The sequence below is a fragment of the Myotis nattereri genome (genome assembly GCF_964212035.1).
Source record: "Myotis nattereri genome assembly, chromosome: 2".
Taxonomy (NCBI): Eukaryota; Metazoa; Chordata; class Mammalia; order Chiroptera; family Vespertilionidae; genus Myotis; species Myotis nattereri.
The window spans coordinates 164,316,492-164,336,278 of record NC_138076.1 but is presented as its reverse complement, the minus strand read 5'-3'; the positions used below and the strand labels follow the sequence as shown (position 1 = coordinate 164,336,278).

Below are 19,787 nucleotides of genomic sequence, written 5' to 3'. Positions count from 1 at the left end.
ACTACAGAAATTGGCAAGAGAACCTGACTAGAACCTGGTGACTGAACCTGGTTGGAGAACCTGGACAGAACCTGGCTGGAGAACCTAGCGAGGGAACATGGCCACAGAACCTGGCTGGAGATCCTAACCAGAACTTCGCTGGAGATCCAGAGCAGAACCTCTCTGGAGATCCAGACCAGAACTTGGCTGGAGAACCTGGCTGGAGAACCTGGCTGGAGAACCTGGAGAACCTAGCAAGAGAACATGGACACAGAACCTGGCTGGAGATCCTAACCAGAACTTCGCTGGAGATCCAGAGCAGAACCTCTCTGGAGATCCAGACCAAAACTTGGCTGGAGAACCTAGCAAGAGAACATGGACACAGAACTTCGCTGGAGATCCAGACCAGAACTTGGCTGGAGATCCTGGTTAGAGATCCTGGCTAGGCTGCTGATCAACTGAACGCTGTCTCCGTGTCATTCCTTCTTCGCCGACTCCGTCTACGCCTTTGGGAACCCCTGGACCTGCTGGGGTTGGACCCCGGCACCCAAGCATTCTCCCTGGTTACACTTTGCTGGGATGTCCCCGAACGGCCAGCCACCTCTTCCAGGAAGCCTTCTGAACTAGTCAGAGGGAGGCTGTGATTCCTCCCTCCCTGTCTCAGCAGGCAGCTCAAACAGTGCCCTTCCTGGGTAACTCCGATTATCCCCTTCCACACCCTTTGTCCTGGGTGTTGTCCTTCATCACCCTTTTGGTCTTGTACTCTCCTGTCCCCACACCTTTTGAAAGTCACACCCAGTGTCGGGAATCCCCACTCAAGAACCCATGTCCTCCCTGTAATTTAAAATGCTCCCAAGAAGTCACCCCTTCCAGGAAGCCTTCAAGAGTTAATTGGATGAGAGAGCTTGTTTACCCCACCCTGGAGCCCCAGGCAACTTCCCCCACTCCCTCTGAAGCTGCTTCCCTCCTGTGGTCCATCTCCTGGGGTTTCACCAGAGGCCTTTCCATTCCCATTGGATCCACCTCGGATGAGTCATCCGCCTCCTGCATGTTACCTAGCTGTGATGCTTGTTGGGGGAATGCTTGCTCTTCCCGACTCTAGGGTTCACTATCTCCCTTCCCTTTTGCTGCCTCTACTATGCTGCCCCCCGCCCCCCCCCCCCCCCACACACACACCGGCTTGTAGAAATGCTTCTGGACTTGTCCAAAGATAAGGGAGCTCAGATACCTTCCTGTCCTGCCTGGTTGACCCTTGAGATTCTGTATTTGTATCTGCCGGGGTGCTCATGGATCATCTCACTGTCTTTGCTGGCTAGCTCTACGGAATAGACCCTATGGACAAGGCACATCCTGAGCAGGGCCTTGGTGGCTGCCCAAATGGCTTATTCATGTCAGACATTGCCCATCATCTCTGCTGGTCTTCTCCTCACTTTTACTCTGTGTTTGAATCTGCACCACCTCCTGGTGCTGGGACACAGCTCTCAAAGGGCCTTCTAGTGCTGTGACACATTCTTTGGCTTTCATAAAACTTGGGCATGACTCAGAGACCCCATAGGACAGGAGTGAGGTTGGACCAATAGGAAGGAGCTGGATGAACCACTGGCCTATTCCCAACATAGCAGAAGCTGGGCCCCTCATCCAGACGGCACAGCTGCTCCCTGGGAACTCAGAGGTTCTCTAGTCTCGCCCCAAAAGCAAGCCACACACCCTCCTGCAGGCTGCATTCCCAGTGGCTTTTCTGTTTCCTGTGACTACTTTGGGTCACATCAGGTGCTAAGTAAATCCAGAACCTCTAATTTCAGAAAGGGTCATACTAATGGTTTGAAAATTTTTTCTTTTATTTTTAGCACTAGAATCATTTCCCTAAATCGTAGGATGAAAACGGCTATCTAAAACCGGATGGTTGATGCTATCAGCTACTTGATGCGGAGTGGGGATGTTGTTTGAGCCAGACCCTCATGGCCCTGTGCTGGGAAGACACACAGGGTCCATGTGGGACTCAAGTCCCCCAGATGTATGTCCTGGCCGTCAAAAAAAATCGAAAGTGTATACATTAAAGTAAAAACATTACAATAAGCTAAGTTCAATTTGTTATGGAAGAAAGAAAAGTATTTTTGATAAACTTAGTGCAGCCTAAGTGTACAGTGTTTATAAAGTCTAAGTAGCATGCAGTAATGTCGCAGGCCCTCACATTCACTCACTCACTGCCTCACCCAGAGCAGCCTGCTGTCCTGCCAGCTCCATTCCTGGTGAGTGCCCTGTAGGGGTACACTGTTTGTTGTCTTTTATCCTGTATTTTCACTGCTATGTTTAGATATGTATATATACAGATACCATTGTGTTACAATTGCCTACAGTATTCGGCACAGTCCCATGCTGTATAGACTTATAGCCTAGGAGCCATAGGCTGCACCATATAGCCTAGGCGTGTAGTAGGCTTGTGCCAGTGCACTCTATGAGGTTCATACACTAATGAAATTGCCTAACAATGCATTTCTGAGAATGTATCCCTGTTGTTAAGTGACACAAGACTGTATATATAGTTATAAAAGCAGATAGGATTGAAACACTGGTCTCTTCTTGGCTTGGCTCCATCCACTCCATTATAAGCACCGGAGAGTGATCCCCTTAAAACATTAGGTTGGACTATGTCACTCCTCCGCTCCAACACCCCAATGATTCCCCATGTCACTAGGAAGAAAAGACAAATCCTAGCAGTGACCAGCAAGACCATGCATGCACTGCCTGCTCCTGTTGTCACCTCTCTCACCTCAGCTTCTTGCTCTTCTTGCAACCACACCGGCCTCCTGCTGCTCCTCAGACACACTGCACACTCCTGACTCAGGGCCTTTGCACTGGCTGTCCCTTCTGTCCAGAATGCTCTTCCCTCAGCCACACATGTTGCTCCATTGCCGCCTGTGGGTCTTTACTCAAAGACTGCCTCACGGAGGTCCCTGACCCTTCCTTTAAAAATGGCAACCTGCCCTTCCATTCCTAGGCATTCTCCATCAGGCTTATCTTGCTCGGGTCTTTCTCTATGTTCCATAGCACTTAACACTCTAACACACTCTATAATTGACTTATTTACTGATTATAGTCAATCTTGCCTCTCACCCCAAAACAAACTCCATGGGAGAAGGGATTTCATGTGTTTTAGCCATTGATGGGCTTCAAGCACTTAGACCAGTGCTGGGAATATAGTAAGTGCTCAGTAAATATTTGTTGACTGATTGAATATATAAATGAGCGGATATCTTGAAAACTTTAGATATTTGATATTTGGCAGAAAATGCTACCTTGTGGGAAGCTCTGATGCTCAGGCCCCGAGGAGCACTCCCAGTTTGAAAGCCGTGGGACCCAGAGCCCTCTGTGGGTTTTTCCTGCTTCGAGGCTGTGGTTTTCTGAGCACCTGTGGGAACAAAGACTGATGCAAACACAGAAAAGTGCAAACAGTGCTGTGCTGGGCTGCTGAGACAGGCCGTGGGTTTCTTTCTTAAAGTTGCTATTCATTGTTGTAGTGTTTGTGTCCTAAATACAATTTTGGAAGAAAAAATTGTTTTAAAAGATTCTAAGATCCCCTCCAACCCCATGTCAAATCGCCAAATACTTGGCTTTGGAAATGCCCTGTGCATTGGCACCTTGGAAGTTGGCAGCCAGCAGAGGGCAGCAAACTCCCGGAGTTGGCTGGACAGAGGCTCAGCCGTGGCTACAGGAGTAGGAAAGGCCAGGCTTCTGCCTGCTTGCCTGTGACTCAAGGTTCAGGTACTTTGGATGCAGATACTGGAAACAGTCATCTGACACTGCAGCCACCACCTGTGCTTGGCATTGTACTGGCTGAGCTGCTGAGCAAAGCTATTCCCCATCTATACCAATAAAAGGGTAATATGTTAATTAGACTGGGAGACCTTCTAGGAGACCTTCCAGACGTCTTTCCGGACAAAGCCATGGTGGTGGGGCCAAGGCAGAGGTGGTTAGGGGCGATCAGGCCAGCAGGGGAGGGCAGTTGGTGGTGATCAGGCCGGCGGTGGGGGCGGGGGGCAGTTGGAGGCAATCAGGCCAGCGCGGGGGTGGGGGGGGTGGGGGGGGAGGAGGGGAGGGGCAGTTGGGGGCAATCAGGCCAGCAAGCAGAGGTGGTTAGAGGTGATCAGGCTGGCAGGGGGGCAATTAGAGGCGATCAGGCAGGCAGGTGAGCGGTTAGGAGCCAGCGGTCCCAGATTGCGAGAGGGATGTCCGTCTGCCAGTTAGGTCCTGTGGGATTGGGCTTAAACTGGCAGTTGGACATCCTCCGAGGGGTCCCAGATTTGAGAGGATGCAGGCCAGGCTGAGGGACCATTCCCCCCCCCCCCCCGCACGAATTTCATGCACTGGACCACTAGTTAGTAATAAAACTAGAACCACCCTTGCTGGGGTCCAACCCCAGTGGGTCCAGGGGTCCCCAAAGGTGTGGATGGAGTCGGCGAAGAAGGAATGACAAGGAGACAGCGTTCAGTTGATCAGCAGCCTAGCCAGGATCTCCAGCCAGGATCTCCAGCCAAGTTCTGGTCTGGATCTCCAGAGAGGTTCTGCTTAGGATCTCCAGCCAGGTTCTGTGTCCATGTTCTCTTGCTAGGTTCTCCAGGTTCTCCAGCCAGGTTCTGTAGCCATGTTCCCTCGCTAGGTTCTCCAGCCAGGTTCTGTGTCCATGTTCTCTTGCTAGGTTCTCCAGGTTCTCCAGCCAGGTTCTGTGTCCATGTTCTCTTGCTAGGTTCTCCAGCCAGGTTCAGTCACCAGGTTCTAGTCAGGTTCTCTTGCCAATTTCTGTAGTCAGGTTCAGTCCAGGGTCTTTTGCCATGTTCTCTCGCTAGGTTCTGTCTCTAGGTTCTGTGGCCAGTTTCTGCCCAGGATCTTTTGCCATGTTCTCTCCAGCGAAGTTCTTCTGGAGAACGTTCTGTGTAGGTTCTGTGCCTAGGTTCTGTCTCTCCTCGTTCTGTCTCCTTACATCTGTATTTATACCAGTTGATTCCAATCCTATCAATCTCTATTTCAAAGGTTAGGGCGTTTCTTATCTCCATTCCAGGGAGTAAGGATTATGTAGCTTATGCATGATTGTTCGTAGTTAAAGTGATTAATTACCCACCTGGCACTTAGTTAAGAGGTTTTATTCCCTCCCTAACTTCAGGGGAAAATCCCTACCTGGGGAAACAACCTTTCTCAGAGACCTTGGTTAAAACACATAGTGCCAAGAAGGTGAGCAAACATATTAAGAACAGTATGCCATATATGCCAGGTCCTTTGAAACAGCAAGCATGGACCGGCTCCCGGCACACCCCCCCACCATCATCAAAACTATTGCAACCATTTATTGTGCACCCACTGTGTGCTAGACAAAGTGCCAAGAACTTTAATTATGCCATTGCATGTAATCTCCACAACAACTCTTTGACATTGAAAATATTTTTTCATTTTACAGAGAAGGCAAGAGTCTTATTGCTTCCCTCCAGTATTATTTTCCTTCATTCTGAAAAACTTCTGCCTTCTTTTTAGAGTAGGAGGTCTGCAGGTTGCAGGTGACAGATTCTCTCAGTTTTCCCTCATCTGAGAATGTCTTTTTTTTTTTTTTTTTTTTTGCATTCACTTCTGAAGGATATTTTTGCCAGACATAGAATTCTGGGTTGACAGCACTTAAAAATGTCGTTCTCTTCTCTTCTGTCTTTCAAGGTTTCTAGTGAGAAATCTGTGGTCATTTGACTTGTTGTTCTCCTATATGTAATATGTCATTTTATGTAGTTTACAAAATATTATTTTCTAATCTTCTTTTCTCTTTATTCTTCAGATTGGATACTTTTTATTACTATATCTTTAAGTTATTAACTCTCTTTTGTCCTCTCCTTTTTGCCATGGAGTGTATCAATGATTAAAAAAATTTTAATATAGTATTTTTCAGTTGTAAAATTTCCATTTGGTTCTGTTTTTATAGTTTCTTCCAACATGTTTTCCGATATCTTCTGGAACAGAGTTATAATTGGCTTTAAGGTCTTTGTGTGATAATTCCAACATCGGTGTCATCTTGGGACTGACATCTGTTGATTTTCTTTCCCCTTCAGAATTGGTCACATTTTCCTGGTTCCTTGAATGTCAAAATAATTTTAGCTCATATCCTGGACATTGAAAATATTCTGATGTATAGACTCTTGGTCCTGCCAAACCCTCTGGAGGATTTTCAGTTGTGTTTTGTTTTAGTGGAGAATCAGCCTAGTTAGGTTCTGACTGCAACTTCTGTCTCTCCTACATGGGAAATGGTTCCATACTTAGTTTAGTTTCCCAAGCCTTCGTTTACTGCTTTGTGTCTGTCCTGTGTATATGGTGCTCAGGGGTTTGCCTGAAACTGGGGTAGTGGTTTAACTCTTACCTCAGTTCTTTAAACCTTTGACCTGCTGCTTTGTGTCTCTTGTGTGTGCTGCTCAAGGGAGAGCCCAGGACTGGAGAGGACTTACACACAGAGGAATCCCTTCCTCCTCACCCCCCTTCCCCCTTTACAGGGCCTCTTTTCCTGTTTCCCTCAGCCAGAAAGAGCAGGTTTCTCTTGGAGGTTTGCTGCCCAGGTCATTGCTGCTGCACAGCTCCACGACTGGGAGCTGCTCTTTGGGCAAAGCCATGAGAGAAAAGAGAAACACATGAGCATTCATTCCCCTTCCATGTTTTCCAGCCCCAGGGTCCCCCTTTCCTGCTGTCTCTGATTGGAAAGACGGGATTTCTATTGGAGAATTAGCTGGTCATACTGATGGTTCATAGCCCCACAGCTGGGGCCCACCCTCAGCTCAGAGCCACGTGAGCAAAAGGGAAAACACACAGGCCACTTCTGCAAGCTTTGTGTTCCCGCCATGATCTACCTGCTTTTGTTCACTTTTTTGAGTCCTCTGAAAGTTTATTTTTAAACAATTTTATCTAGAGTTTTTTTGTTGTTATTAGTGGGAGTGACAGGCTATCATAGGCTTACTCCATCATGGATGAACTGGAAGTCAACTTAGTTTTAACAGGAGCACCTGGGCTGGTTTTTTTGAGAATAGACTGAAGAAAGAGAGAGGAGTAGGGAGCCAGTTAGGAGGCCACTGCAGTTGTCCAGGCAAGAGTCATGGAAGCTCAGGCCTCAGTGGTCATCATGGAGGTGGGGGAAGCAGTTGGATTCTGGACATTATTTGAAGGTTAAGCTGATACAATTTGTGATGGACTAAATATGGGAATGCTAGAGAAATAGAGAGGTTAAAAATGATTTCAAGATTTTACTTATTTTTAATTTATTTTTGCTTAAGCAACTGAATGCACTTGCCATTAATATGGAAGGAGCAGCACGGAGGGGAAGAAGGAAGATGAGGCGTTTGTTTTGGGACATGTTTAGTTTGAGATGCCCATTCGATATGCAAATGGAGATGTCAGAGCAACCTGTAAATACCAGCCTGTAGTGAATGGGAGGTCTGGGCTGGAGACATAAACCCAGGAGTTAATGGCATATGGATGGCATTTCAAGCCATGAGACTGGGTGAGGGCACCTATGGGGTGGGATAGAGAGAGAAGAGGCCTGGTGGCTGGCGCCTGAGGAGCCCCAGTGCTGACTTGTTTGACTCGGGAGGTTGGAAGCAATGCCATCCCAGTGGCATGTGTCAGTCAGGGTCCAATCGAGGGACCGCACCACGCTGTAACTTGAACAGAGGAAGTTCAATATAGACAGTGTTGGGGTGGGAGTCATGAAGGAAAAGAACTCAAAGAGTATAGAAATCACTGATGTAAGGGCTAGCAACTTGGGCTGTGATAGAGGCCCCAAGGAAAAGCCACGGCTGAGATCCAGACCTCGGGGGAGAGGGCACAGCCACTGCTCGCTGGGTTCCAGAGAAGTCACTGTGGTGCCCCACCAATGGGACTTGCTGGGAACCTTCCATCCAGAACCTACTAGTACACCCTTTAGGGTGCTGGGGAGAGCTTTTACAAGGAGGTGTCTTGCTGGAGGCACTTTGATATGGAATTGCCCAAGACGGATGCAGAGGAAGCTCCTGGCTGCTGGCTGCTGTGCCAGGGGGCCTGAGAGTATAGACGGTGTCTGCGCTGCAGGAATCTGCACTGGGGAGACGGCCGGGAGAGCACACTGGAGGCAAAGTCCCCAGCTTCTCAAGGCGTCACCAATGTTTATGGAAATGCCTACAGACAAGGCTTAACGTCATACCAGTGGATCTAAGGGGATCAGCTCCATTTGCACAGAGTAGGGAATAAGGGTGAATCTGGAGCTGAGGCAATATATTGATATCTGGCACAGGTGAATGTGGGTCTGGCCTAGGAGAGGTACCAAGGCCAGATGGAGACAACCTTGATGCTGCTGTCACCTGAGGGGTGCATGTGATTTTACATGGGAGACGGGATGGGAAGTCAGGAGCCCCTGGAAGCAGGACAGGAGGTGGTTGGTGAGTCCTGGGTCAGGCAGGCCTTAGGCTGTGAGCAGAACAACCTGTACATTCTCAGGTTGCTTGATGAAGTCTGAGCATATAAAGATGGAAGGTGTGCTTCCTGCTCCCTAAGGAGGAGCCTCCAGGTGAGACAGAGCGGCACCCAGTCCCTGCTGTGAGATATGTGCCCTAATGGGGCTCTGTCATGACTGCACTTTGGCTGACTCCGACCTGTAATACAGACAGATCTCCAAACTGGGCATGCTCTCTCCAGTCATGGTTTTACACATGTTGTTGCCTATCTGGGACACTTCTTCTTCCTTGGTGTGGCTAACTCATCATGCTCTGCATCTCTGCTGGGATACTACATCTTCCAGGAAGCTTTTAATGATGCCCAGTCTGGGCTGGGCCTCTCCTCTGTGTACTGTAGCATCGATTCTACCCTTAACACAGCATTTAGCATACCCAGCCACAAGTGCTTGTTTGCCTGTCCATCTATCACGTGGGACTGTAAGCTCTCTGAGGATGAGGGCCAAATCTTGTTCATTGCTATTTTCCCAGCACTGGGCCTGGCAAGTAGTAAGCCCCTATCATATGTTGCATGAACAAATAAAGGTGGATAGGTTGAAAGCGGGGTACAAGAGAAGACGGGATGGCAGGGGGTGTATGAGCAGATCATTCAGGGGTTGGATGCAATGTTAGGAAGTTTGAGCTCTTTGGAAGGCAGTGAGGAGCCACTGAGGACTGTAAGCCGGGTCCGTTTTCTGTGTGAGAAAGACCTCTATAGCAGCCTCATAGTGAATGAGTTGGATGAGGGTAAGAGCTGGGACAGAAAAATGAGGATGCAGTGATGCCAGAGGAACAGGGCGTGGGGTTGGACCCAGAGAACAGATGGAAAGGTTCACCTTGGCCAGGAGAAGGGCACCTCTGGGTTGCAGGGCAATGCCTGGAGAGAAGTGGGATGTTTGGCACTTGCTTTCAGAGCCTCTGCTATAGGTCTTCTCTCCCTTGCTGAACTGTGAGCCCCTACAGGGGAGGGTCCGAGCCCTCTTTTTTCAGCACCCACTCTGTCCCCAGGATAGCCTCTGCCCAAGTCCCAGGATGGAGTCTAGGAGGCAATCTCCCCACGCCCAGCATGATCCAGAAGGAGAGGCCAGAGTCCTAGTGATATTAGCTTGGCAAGTTTATTGAAAACCCAGGAACACAAAGAGCAGTACAAATAGGTCCCCCACCCCACCCCAGGCCTCCCTGGAGCTTGCAGAATAAACCCTCCTGCAGCGGACAGGGCTGGGCCTCCCTCACAACACCAACAGTTGTGTGGGGTGTAGCGGAGCTCACCCACCTCATGAGCTCACATGCTGCAGAGTTAAACCAACAACCCAGGAAAAGAAGTAGCCAGGACGTCTGTCCCTGGAAGAAGAACCATCTCAGGGTACTAAGGGGTCCCCTGGGCCATCAAGGACTGTGGATCCTTCTGAGTCAGGAAACTAGGAAAACACCTTCTCCTGCCAGGGAAAGGAAGAGGAAGGAGACCAAGGATGCTGGCCCAGCTGCAGTATGGACAGTCAACTTCCCATTCTCCAAACTAGTCCAAAGCTAGGATGGCCATGGTGCCCGAAGACATTCTTTTGGCTTTGGACTGTGCCTATTCTACCCAGGCACAGATTTTTGTAATTGTATCAAATCTGAATTCTTGAAGCTGTTCAGATGGATGGTGAGGAGTGATCCAAAGGAAGGACATTGGGAGTCAGGGAGAAACCCATCTGGATGGGGCTGCGGATGGAGCATCCAGGCAGAGAAGAGTATCCCCGAGAGGACACAGGCCGGACAGAGCCCTGTCCCTTCCTGGAAGGAGGGGAAGCACCCCCCAGCCCAGGGCCCAGGCACCTTGGGGACAGAAGCAGGGGACACTGAGATGGTTCTTCCCAGGGCAGTGGCTGGCCATAGGCTCTTAGTACTTGGTCCGGCGGGAGGTGGTGGTGGTGGACACGAAGCGGACGCTGGAACCTCGGCTGCTGCGGCCCCCACTGCAGCTGCTGAAGCCGCCCTCGGTGGGCAGCGGGCAGGGGATGCTGGGGGCGCAGGGGGTGCAGGACTCTCTCATCAGCACCGAGCCTCCCCGGGAGCCTGTGCTGAGCAGGTCCCCGCTGCCCATGATGACCTGGGCCCCACCCAGACTGGAGCCACAGACGCCACCAGAACGGATGCTGCTGCCAGAGAAGGTGACTCTGCCACGGGAGAGGGTAGAGCTGGAGACCAGGGGCTCAGGCCCACACACCAGGCCACCGCGGGAGCTGCTCACGGCTGCAGGAGGGAGAGATCATCAGTGAGGCTGCAGGGCCTTCATGCTCCCTCTGTGGGGTGGGAGGCCAGGGCCCTGGGTGGAGGTGATCCCTATTGTCTACACAGTCAACACCCACTTCTTCTCTTGTCTGGGTGACTCAAAGGCTGTGACTCTGCTAGTCAACATTCAGAGTAAATGGAAGGATTCAATCAATACCCCAGATGTTTGCGTAGAGTCATAGGTTGGTTCTCATTTATATCTGGCCAGTCACGCTGATTTTGTTGAGAGTATAGTGACCTGCATGATCCAGACAGTGGGAGCAGTAGGCTTTATAAATCACTAGCCTTCTGTCTTCCAATTACTCCCTGCCCCTCAGTGGTTCTCACATGGCCCCTCCAATAAGAGTCCCTTGTCAGTTCTGTTCTGACCTCCGCTCAAGCCTGACTCCTGCAGAAAGCCATCCTGGCTGCCCACCCCTCTTGGCAGGCACTGTCATCCAAGCACTTGCAGCTCTGACCTACCCAGGTTACACTCAGTTCAACCTCACATCTGTGTATATTTGTGCTTTTGGAGTCAGAGATCTGGTTTTGAATTCTGGTTGTGCCACTGACTAAATGACTTCTGGCAAATCACATATTTTCTCTGAGTGAGTGAAAGGGGGTTGCCAGTGCCTGTTCCTCCCCCCAGGGCTGCTTTGAGGGGTAGGCTGACAGTGGATAGGACTCATCTTCTCAAGAAGATTATAATTCTAGAGGCAGGGGCTAGGGCTCACCTTCTTTGTGCCTCCACCCTGCAGTGCCAAGCATGGTGCCCTGCATGCTTTGGGTACAACCTATACTTTGTCTGGCAGCAGCAGCAGCAGCAGTAGGGGGACTTCCATTCAGCTTTGTCCCATCTCCTGCCATCAGGGGTGTAGGGAACTCCCTGGCAAATGTCTTTCATTCCTCCCCTGGCTTTTGTCCTTAAAAGACAAGGCCACTAAAAATGAAAGGGCTGCTGCTCTTCTGGAACCCTCTCCCACTCAGGAGGCCCTGCAAACCTTGGTGATTGCATACCCTGGGGAGGGTAGGCTCAGGGGAGATCTCAGACCTCTGCTAAGGGGATGCTCTAGTCCAGGGGCCAGATGGTCCCTGCTCCCCTGACTGTCCTGGTCAGCCCAGCCATGGGCTCCTGACCCCAATGTGGGCCTGAGTTTAAAGGAAATTTGAAGGGCATCAGGAGGGAAATGTGTAGAGGAAAAGACTTCAGTTTCTTACATATGTTTACTGGTCCAACACCTTCGCAGATCCTGGAGAGAGAAAGAAATAAGTCAGTTCACAAGTAGTGTTGTTCGCTGGAAACCCGCTTGCTCTCAAAAGGGCTTTCCTGGCCGAGTAGACCAGTGGGCCAGTGGTTTTCACCCAGCTGTACAAGCATCCAGAGAGCTTTGAAAAGTGACATATTCCTAGACCTTACCCCAAAACGATTTAACAAGCTAACCAAATCTTTTAAAGAAGCTAACCCCATCAAGCAAAACTCCGTTTCTAATGCAGCCTGTCTGCAAACTTGCATTTACGAGGCACAGACTTAGAGTCGTCTTCTAATCCCTCGCCAGGGTCAACCCAACTAACATTTGCAGAAAAGGCTCTCTTACTTCTGGAGATGGCTATTTCAGCATTTCTTCACCTGGTCACTGTCCCCTCCTCCCCCCCTGCTAATTAGTGCAGATATCCAAGTCCGACCTCATTCCCTCTTGGTGCCCTGTGAGCACTCACCGGATCTCCTCGCCCTCCAGCAGGCGCCTGTAGGTGGCGATCTCAATGTCCAGGCCCAGCTTGACGTTCATCAGTTCCTGGTACTCGCGCAGCTGCCTGGCCATGTCCTGCTTGGCCTGCTGCAGGGCGCCCTCCAGATCTGCCAGCTTGCATTTGGCATCCTTGAGGGCTGCCTCACCCCGCTGCTCCGCCTCAGCCACTGCGGCCTCCAGCTTGGCCCGCTGCAGGGAGGACAGTTTGCTGGTGGGTTTTGGCAGAGACTAGGGGATCCCGGCTCCCCTGGTGGGGCTGGAAACACTGCCCCCTGTTAGTGGGGACACAGCCTGGTGCCAAGCCAGGGATGGAGCCCATGTGGCTGCTTTCTGAGGGACCGTGAACCTGCAGTTTGATGTCACCAGAGGCGAAGCATTGCTTTTTTTCAGTTTCTAATCCAGTGATTTTGTACTTCCTTATATCTGCTGCTCCAAGAGCTATGGGCTCCAAAGTAAAACTATTCTTTGCCCTCTACCTGCTCCTTCAAGTTGACCCCAAGCCTTTTCTTCTATATGGGAGATCCTCCTTTCCTTCCACATTTTCCTCTCCCAGGAAGTATTTTTGTACCAATCCCTCCATTCCTCCATTTCTGGGTCCTGATGGTCTCCCCTAGATCATCAGACTTGGAGCTCCCCAAATTCAGAGCCCTGCTTCTCCTTCCTCTGGGGCTTTCTCTATTTTCTTTTGCCAACCTGAGTCTTGGCGTGCTCGATCTCTGTCTTCAGCCTCTGGATCATGCGGGTCAGCTCATTGATCTCATTCCGTGTGTTGCGCAGGTTGTCACAATGTTGGCCAGCTGTCACCCGCATCTCCTCATACTGTGGGGTGCGGTGGGGAGAGGGGGATGTTCTGAGGGCTCAAAGGTTGGATCAAGACCACAGCTTCAACTGAATTGGGGGTCTCGCACCTCCATGGGGCCCACTTTGTTGTACCTGAGTCTCGCCCCAAGGCTACCTACACCCCTTCCCAGCCTGCCTTTGCCCACCTTGGTCTGGTACCAGGCCTCAGCATCAGCCCGACTGCGCCTGGCAACCTCTTCATATTGGGCCTTGATTTCGGTGATGATTCCATCCAAGTCCAGGTCCCGGCTGTTGTCCATCTTCACAATGACCGAGGTCTCTGAGATGTGTGACTGTAGCAGCTGGATTTCCTGTGTTGGAGGATCAGTAAGAGAGAGGGACTCAGAGTCCCATCAGTGGCCAGGGTGCTGCCACAGGGTCCCCAGGATGTAGTGTCAAGAGCAGAGAGTATTGCTTGTTTGTTCAGAGCAAAGCTATGGGGCAGGCCGTCCAAACCAAAGGTGAAGAAAAAGGTATGTCCAAGAACCACTTCTGTTTGACTTTAAAGTCTTGTTATGCACTCAGAGACATCCCTTTACCACCCTAACTTTTGCTTATGTGAATATTAAAACCATGGGGGTCTAGGCTTTAAGTGAAGAAGAGTGAGAGCTATACTAGGGATACACTTTTCTTTGGATTATCCTCAAAGTGGCTGTGCCATTCATGGATTATTGAGAGCTGACAATATTTTAGAACATGATGGTCTAGGAATTGTACACCTCAAGTCCTTAACAGAACCAGGGGACATGGAACTGGCCTGCGAGGTGATGGCTCCAGAGGGAGCTTTCTTTAGGGTTCCCATTCAGAGCCAGACATTCAGCTCTGGCTGGGTCTGTATCAGACCAAACAGATCATTTATGAAGTAAAGGAAACCTAGTTCATTTGGCCAATTAGGTCAAACATGATTTTTTTTTTTTTTTTACCTCTTCTAGCAAATCAGTTTTCCAGAGTCTTCTGATCAATAGCTTGAAAGTGATATTCCTAGACCCAGATCTTTGGATTGGTCAACAAGGGGTTGTACCATGGATCCAAGAAGTTTATATGTAGATCTGAGTCAGGCTGCTGAGAAGCCTGCTTACCTAAACTTTTCCACTGGTAGATCTATTGACATATAGAGGATATAGATTTGAGTGGGAGGAAAGATGTATGATACCAAATGTTAGAAAATGTGCCAGTTCAGGGGAAGCCCCCAGGGAGTCCAGGCTAAGCACTGATCTCATATGGCTGAGAGGGGATGAGCCCTTACCTCCATGTATAGGGTTTTCAGGAAGTCAATTTCCTGAGCTAGGGTTTCCACGTTGGCCTCTAGATCAGATTTATGTAAGAAATTTGAGTCCACATCCTGCATAAAAGAGAGAAGGATAAGATGCATATTACGTTGCACTGTTTAACCCCCGCACTTTGGCGGAGTCTGGGGATGGGTGGGAAGATCAGACCAGTCCCACAGGGCCAGGCCAGTCTGGGGATGGGTGGTAAAGTCACTGGGTGGAACTGCAGTTCAGTGACTGTGGCTCTTCTCCTGCTGCAGCGTAAACACTCCCACGGGGCTGCTGGATCTCTCCTGATGCTTATTTAGAGGCAAGGAGAATCTGGATAATCCCAGGCATCTAAATAATAAAAGGACATCTAAACAATTTAACCTGCCCTGGCTGGTTTGCTTAATGGTTAGAGTGTCGGCCCACGGACTGAAGGGTCATGGGCTCAATTCCTGGTCAAGGGTGTGTACCTCAGTTGTAGTCTGGCCCTGGTTGGGATGAGGGCAGGAGGCAGCTGATTGGGTCTCTCTCACGTTGATCTCTCTCTCTCTCTCTCTCTCTCTCTCTCTCTCTCTCTCTCTCTCTCTTGTTTTCTCTCTCTCTCTCTCTCTCTCTCTCTCTCTCTCTCTCTCTCTCTCCCCCTCTCTTTCCCTCCCTCCCTCCCTCCCTCCCTCCCTCCCTCCCTCCCTCTTCTCTCTCTTCCACTCTGTCTAAATATCAATGGATTAAAAAAATAAAAAAATAATCTAACTGATCTTAAATATTCTGAGACCAAATTAGAACTTCGAAGAGACCTTGTGTGACCTTAAGTGTTCCCCTCTGTGTGAGTGGTCAGAGACAGCACAGGGATGCCTGGGCAGTTTCCTGAGGGGTCTCAAGGACATTTGCCTGTCTGGAGAAGTTTACCTGTTGCTTTCCCTTACCTTCTTCAGAGTCACAAACTCATTCTCAGCATTGGCCCGGAATTCCACCTCTTCTTCATACCTGGATGATTAGAATTAGGAGAGTGAGTTCTCATTCTGAACTGAGAGCCAATGACTTCCAACTTCCTAGTGAGCCTCTTAAGACCTCTCTGCTCCACCCAGGAGCACAGCTTCCTGTTGTTACCTACAGGTTCTCAGCCATTCTGTCCTTTCTGTAAGACCTTACATGTACCAGTAGCCCTCAGTTTCTCCAAATCCCTTTAACATTCTCACATAGGATGTGGGGCCTGAAAACGTGGTCCATTTCTTTGCTCCTCTGCTAGAAAAGATTTAGAGTCATTGCACATGACCAGAGAGGAAGTAGGACCCAACTTGTTGCTGAATGTGGGCATGGTTCTCACAATCAGAGGGCTCTTTTTTCTGCGGCTAACTCACCCATTTCCACAGTGAGGATTAGGAAAAAAACATGCCCAATTCCAAGACTCCTTTTTCCTCAGGACCTATGGAGGGCCTCCTCCTGCTCCCTTACATATCACTGCCCCCACATCTGTCTACAGACTGGGTATAGAAACCAGCATTCAACCTTGACCCTTCCAGCTGCTCTCATCTGAGCTTGGTCACTGCTTTAGGGACCAGCCCATGCCTGTCCTTGGTGAGTGCGGTCCAGATGCCACTCACTTCTTCTTGAAACCTTCAAGGACATCCTGCATGTTGTTCCTCTCAGCCTCCAGACGGGCCCGGTCGCTGCTGGCTGCATCCAGCTGCCTCCGCAGGTTAGTGATGTAGCTCTCAAAGAGGGGCTCCAGGTTGCTCTTGGCACACTTCTGCTCTTGGAGGAAGTTCCACTTGGTCTCTAGAAGCTTGTTCTGCTGTTCCAAGAACCGCACCTAAACCCACAAGGGCACAGAAAGGGCAATTGAAGTGTTTGACAGAGTCACTTACATGCCCACCAGTTCTTCAGGTGGTCAGAAATGACACCTGTGGTGACATTGTTCTCTCCTCTGTTGACATTAATTCCTGCTCTAATTCAGTAGAATATGGAAGAGCAGGCCTGTGACCCCCTCTTCGGGCTCAGCCAGGCTCAGCTACAAACAGGCACTGTTCTAAGTGACTAGGTAGTAGGTCTAGTCACTAGGTAGCAGGTCTTAGTTTGTCCAGATGCCCTCAGACTTGGCTGGAGGTTCCTCTTTCCTCCAAAAGATGCAACCTCTGTGTTAGTCTAGCCCTCCATGCTGCGCTCCTCAGGTCCATCCTTGCTCTACAGCAGAGTGATCCGGAAATCATACTGCAATGCCTTTGGTTGACACCTAAAGGATCTTGGGGTCAAGGTCAATGCCCTAGGCCTGGGCTATTTCTTCTTAAGGGAAAGAACACCCAATGCATTTTAGCTCTTACCATCCCAGACCCAGGGATTGAACTGTACCTTGTCAATGAAGGAAGCAAATTTGTTGTTGAGCGTCTTGATTTGCTCCTTCTCATCTCGCTTCACCCTCTGAGCATTAGGGTCAATCTCCAGGTTGAGAGGGGTCAGCAGGCTCTGGTTAACAGTCACTGCTGTGATAGACGGGGCTGCTGGGACTCCAATTCCTCCAACTCTGTAGCCAAAGCCATAGCCAAGGCAACTGCTGGCTCCAAACCCTAGACCAGCACCACACCCACCACCAGCACCAATGCCAACTCCACAGTGGATGGGACGAGAGCCTACAGCTGCTATCCGGGGTGAGCATGATCCATAGGTGATGACACTCCGACTACCAAAACTGCCAAGGCCTCGGAAGCTGGACCCACTCCTGCAGGAGACAGAGCTGGCTCGGAACCTGTTCAGGTTCTGCGGGGCCATTGCTGAGCAAGAGCTGAAGTTGCCCACACGGCGACCAGAGCTGACTCGGTAGGAGCGGCAAGACATGATGGCTTCCTGGATGAGAGCAAAGCAGCAATTGCAGAGTGTGGGGTGAGCTGGAGCTGGGAGTCCCTCTGAGGCTAGTGGATTCCTCTCACCCCTTTTATGTGTGTGGGGAATCTGAGGATTGGCCCCATAAAAATGGAAAAAGCCATTTGGAGGCATTTATGAGCTTGGGTAGTTAGCAGAAATTCTTCATGCCTATAACCTCCTTAACAATGAGCTAATCTCAGGCACACCTATTCTCTTTAGGATTAGGGCTATAACATCAAACCTATAAATATTAAAAACGCATAAACACATAAACATTATGGTCCTATTTTTTCCCACAAGTCCACCACAATTGCCATTATGGGGATATTAATTTGCTTTGGTCATAAATCCAATAGACTTTTGCATTGCAAATGTGGCTAACCACCAGAAAGTTAGGATGGTGGTAGCTCTAAAGTTAAGAGGCTCACAGGGATGCATCTATATAGACATATCCCTTTAAAGAGGTGGGATATGCAGAAAAGAGACAGGATCTGCAGAGCTCCAACTAAGAAATAATACGGCGCCCTGGCCAGTGTGGCTCAGTTGTTTGGGTGTTGTCCTGTGCACCAGAGGGTTGCCAGTTTGATTCACAGTCAGGGCACATGCTCGGGTTTCATGCTTGAGTTCCCAAAGGGGCCATGCAAGAGGCAGCCAATTGATGTTTCCCTCTCACATTGATGTTTCTCTCTCCCTCACTCTAAAAAACAATAATACTATTTTTTTTAATAAAAAGAAAAAAAGAAATAATATGGCAAGAATACACTTTATTGCATTTCTGTAGACGAATTAAATAGTCTAAAAACCTTTAGCGGTGCTTTATCTATCTTCTATGATCTGGTTTGGCTGTTTACATAGGAGTTCAATCTTCAGTAAAGCTGTTAGTGTAGATACATGCCTAATTTGAGACACTCAGAGGAGATTCATTCATTCATTCATTCATTCATTCACTTACTCACTTAACAATTATCAGGTGCCTACTCTGCCCCAGTCAGTGTGCTTGGTACTGAAGGTAAAGAGATAAGAAAGATGGTCTTTGCCCTCTTGGTGGTGGTGGAAGATTAATCTTGAGGACTTCTGTTGCATAATTTGATGCCAAAGCACACCAATAATTTGGCCATTTATCTGTGTGGAAAGTCAGCCACATGATTTTGAGCCCCTCCATCCCCAATACACATGAGGGCTTATTAATAGCTCTGTTTATTTAGGTTCTTTTAATCATTGATGAATTTTTGGTTAGGATAGTGAGACACAAGCAATAAATATCAATATAGAAAATGAAAAGTTCTAAGCAACTGGATATTGTTATCAATATTGCAGATATTTCAGGACCCAGAGGCAGGTGTTTACCTTTTTAATTCTAGCGGGTGACATGGTTGGTATCACCTGTCTTACCTGTGCCTGGAGGAACTTGTGCTTAACTGGACATTGGAATTTTGGGGGATACTTGGGATTCTACTTGGAAGAGGATGTGAGCTTTTGACTGGAGCTCCTTTCTTCCTTCCTAATATTTATACCTTTTCTTCCATTTTCTTGCCTTATTGCATTAGCTATGGTTCCAGTATGATGTTGAAAAGTAGTGGTGAGGGGACATCTTGCTTTATTCCTAATTTTATTTTATTTTCATTTTTTATTTCTTTTATTTTTATTTTTTTATTGCTTAAAGTATTACAAAGGGTATTACATATGTGTCCCTTTTTATTCCTAATTTTAGTAGGAAAGTGTCAAGCTTCCCATCATGAAGCATGCTATTAGCTGTAGGTTTTGGGGTACATATTCTTTATCAAGTTGAGGAAGTGCTCCTCTATTCCTAGTTTACCACATTTTCCATAGGCCCAGTCACCAGGTGTATGTCTAATGGGAGAAGAAGCAGAAAAATAATAACAAGAATATTTCTTGTGAAGACTATTAATGACCTCCATGTTGCTAAATTCAGTGCTCTGTTCTCAGATCTCATTTAATCTGATTTATTAGCAAGTATTTGATATAGTGGATCATTCCTTTTCCTTGAAATACTTTCTTCTTTTGGTTTCCAGATAGCACAGTCTCCAATTTTCTTGCTATATTACTGGCTGCTTCTTTTTGGTCTCCTTAGCCAGTTCCTTTTCACGTCTTCAAACTGTAGACACACAGCACTCTTGGACTCAGCCCTTGTACCTTTTCTCATCTTTATCCATGCTCATTCCCTTGATGAGATCATTCAGCCTCATGACTTTAAATACTATCTATCCACTGATGACTGCCAAGGGCATATCTTTATCCTGGACTTCCTCTCTGTACTCCACATGTATACTCTGATCAATGTCTCTCTTTGGATATCAAATAAGCATCTCAACCTTAGTATCTCCAAAACTGTTCTCCCAAATGTTCATGCTAAT

The 19,787-nt window shown here is 48.7% G+C and overlaps 1 protein-coding gene across 1 annotated transcript; it reads right to left on the bottom strand.

Moving 5' to 3' along the window:
• Positions 1-10,341: 10,341 nt before the first annotated feature.
• KRT84 (keratin 84) lies at positions 10,342-17,385 on the bottom strand (the record flags this gene model as incomplete). The annotated part of the gene is made up of 9 exons (XM_081082264.1): positions 10,342-10,694; positions 11,931-11,962; positions 12,429-12,649; positions 13,154-13,279; positions 13,447-13,611; positions 14,547-14,642; positions 15,480-15,540; positions 16,158-16,366; positions 16,903-17,385. 9 exons carry the CDS (start codon positions 17,383-17,385, stop codon positions 10,342-10,344), a joined length of 1,746 nt encoding a protein of 581 aa, XP_080938390.1.
• Between the last annotated feature and the right edge of the window lie 2,402 nt (positions 17,386-19,787).